At 35.1% G+C, this 678-nt stretch overlaps 1 protein-coding gene across 1 annotated transcript in view; it reads right to left on the bottom strand.

The window, feature by feature from the left end:
- The window catches only part of LOC119593587 (serine/arginine repetitive matrix protein 1-like), a 4086-nt gene extending 3963 nt beyond the window's left edge, over positions 1-123 (bottom strand). Inside the window, exon 1 of the mRNA XM_037942541.1 lies at positions 94-123. Within this exon, the coding sequence (XP_037798469.1) occupies positions 94-123 (30 nt within the window). The remainder of the gene's footprint in view (positions 1-93) is intronic.
- Between the last annotated feature and the right edge of the window lie 555 nt (positions 124-678).

Below are 678 nucleotides of genomic sequence, written 5' to 3'. Positions count from 1 at the left end.
AACCGTCTGAGATATGCTGCTTTTGCACAAAATTTCGTTACGTTCATTATTCACTCGAACATTTTCTTCCATTCATATATACATTCTTAAAACTTTGATGACTCTTATGACTTCTAGTGCCATCACGTATTCCACCATATCATCCAGAATCGGCAAATAATGCGGGTGACATTTATGAAGCACAATGGAAATGAAATGATCAAGTCGTAGTGTCACTGCTGGCCTTTGTAAGACTGAAAGCCCGTGTTATAATATGGAAATATATTGGCATCACCCTCTTTAGTTGTATTGTCAGCCTGGTACCTAGTTATTCACAATGTACAGACGTTTACAGACTTTGTATTACAGGTTTACACACGATCTGATTATTAGATAATTAAATTATCTAATAATAACTTTGTAAATGTTACTCATAGGATATTCCGACTAATTTCAAAAACTCGTGTTGAATACGAATGGTCTGCCTATAAATGCGGAGCGAAGGAGGTGATCGAGTCGGCGATTTCCAGCGTCTGTAAACAAACGCTTACAAAGGCAATATTGAATTCTTGTTATTGTGTGAAGTCACCTCTATTTTCTTTTTTTTCGTATTTTCCTTTTATCATAAAATGTTTTGTATTGCAGGAAATACCGTATAAGAAGTTACTTTTGGGCTATAATGACTATAGATAATAGGTC

Source organism: Penaeus monodon, chromosome 32, assembly GCF_015228065.2.
Source record: "Penaeus monodon isolate SGIC_2016 chromosome 32, NSTDA_Pmon_1, whole genome shotgun sequence".
Classification (NCBI taxonomy): domain Eukaryota; kingdom Metazoa; phylum Arthropoda; class Malacostraca; order Decapoda; family Penaeidae; genus Penaeus; species Penaeus monodon.
The sequence above is the reverse complement of the archived record's forward strand: the minus strand, read 5'-3'. Positions and strand labels throughout refer to the sequence as shown.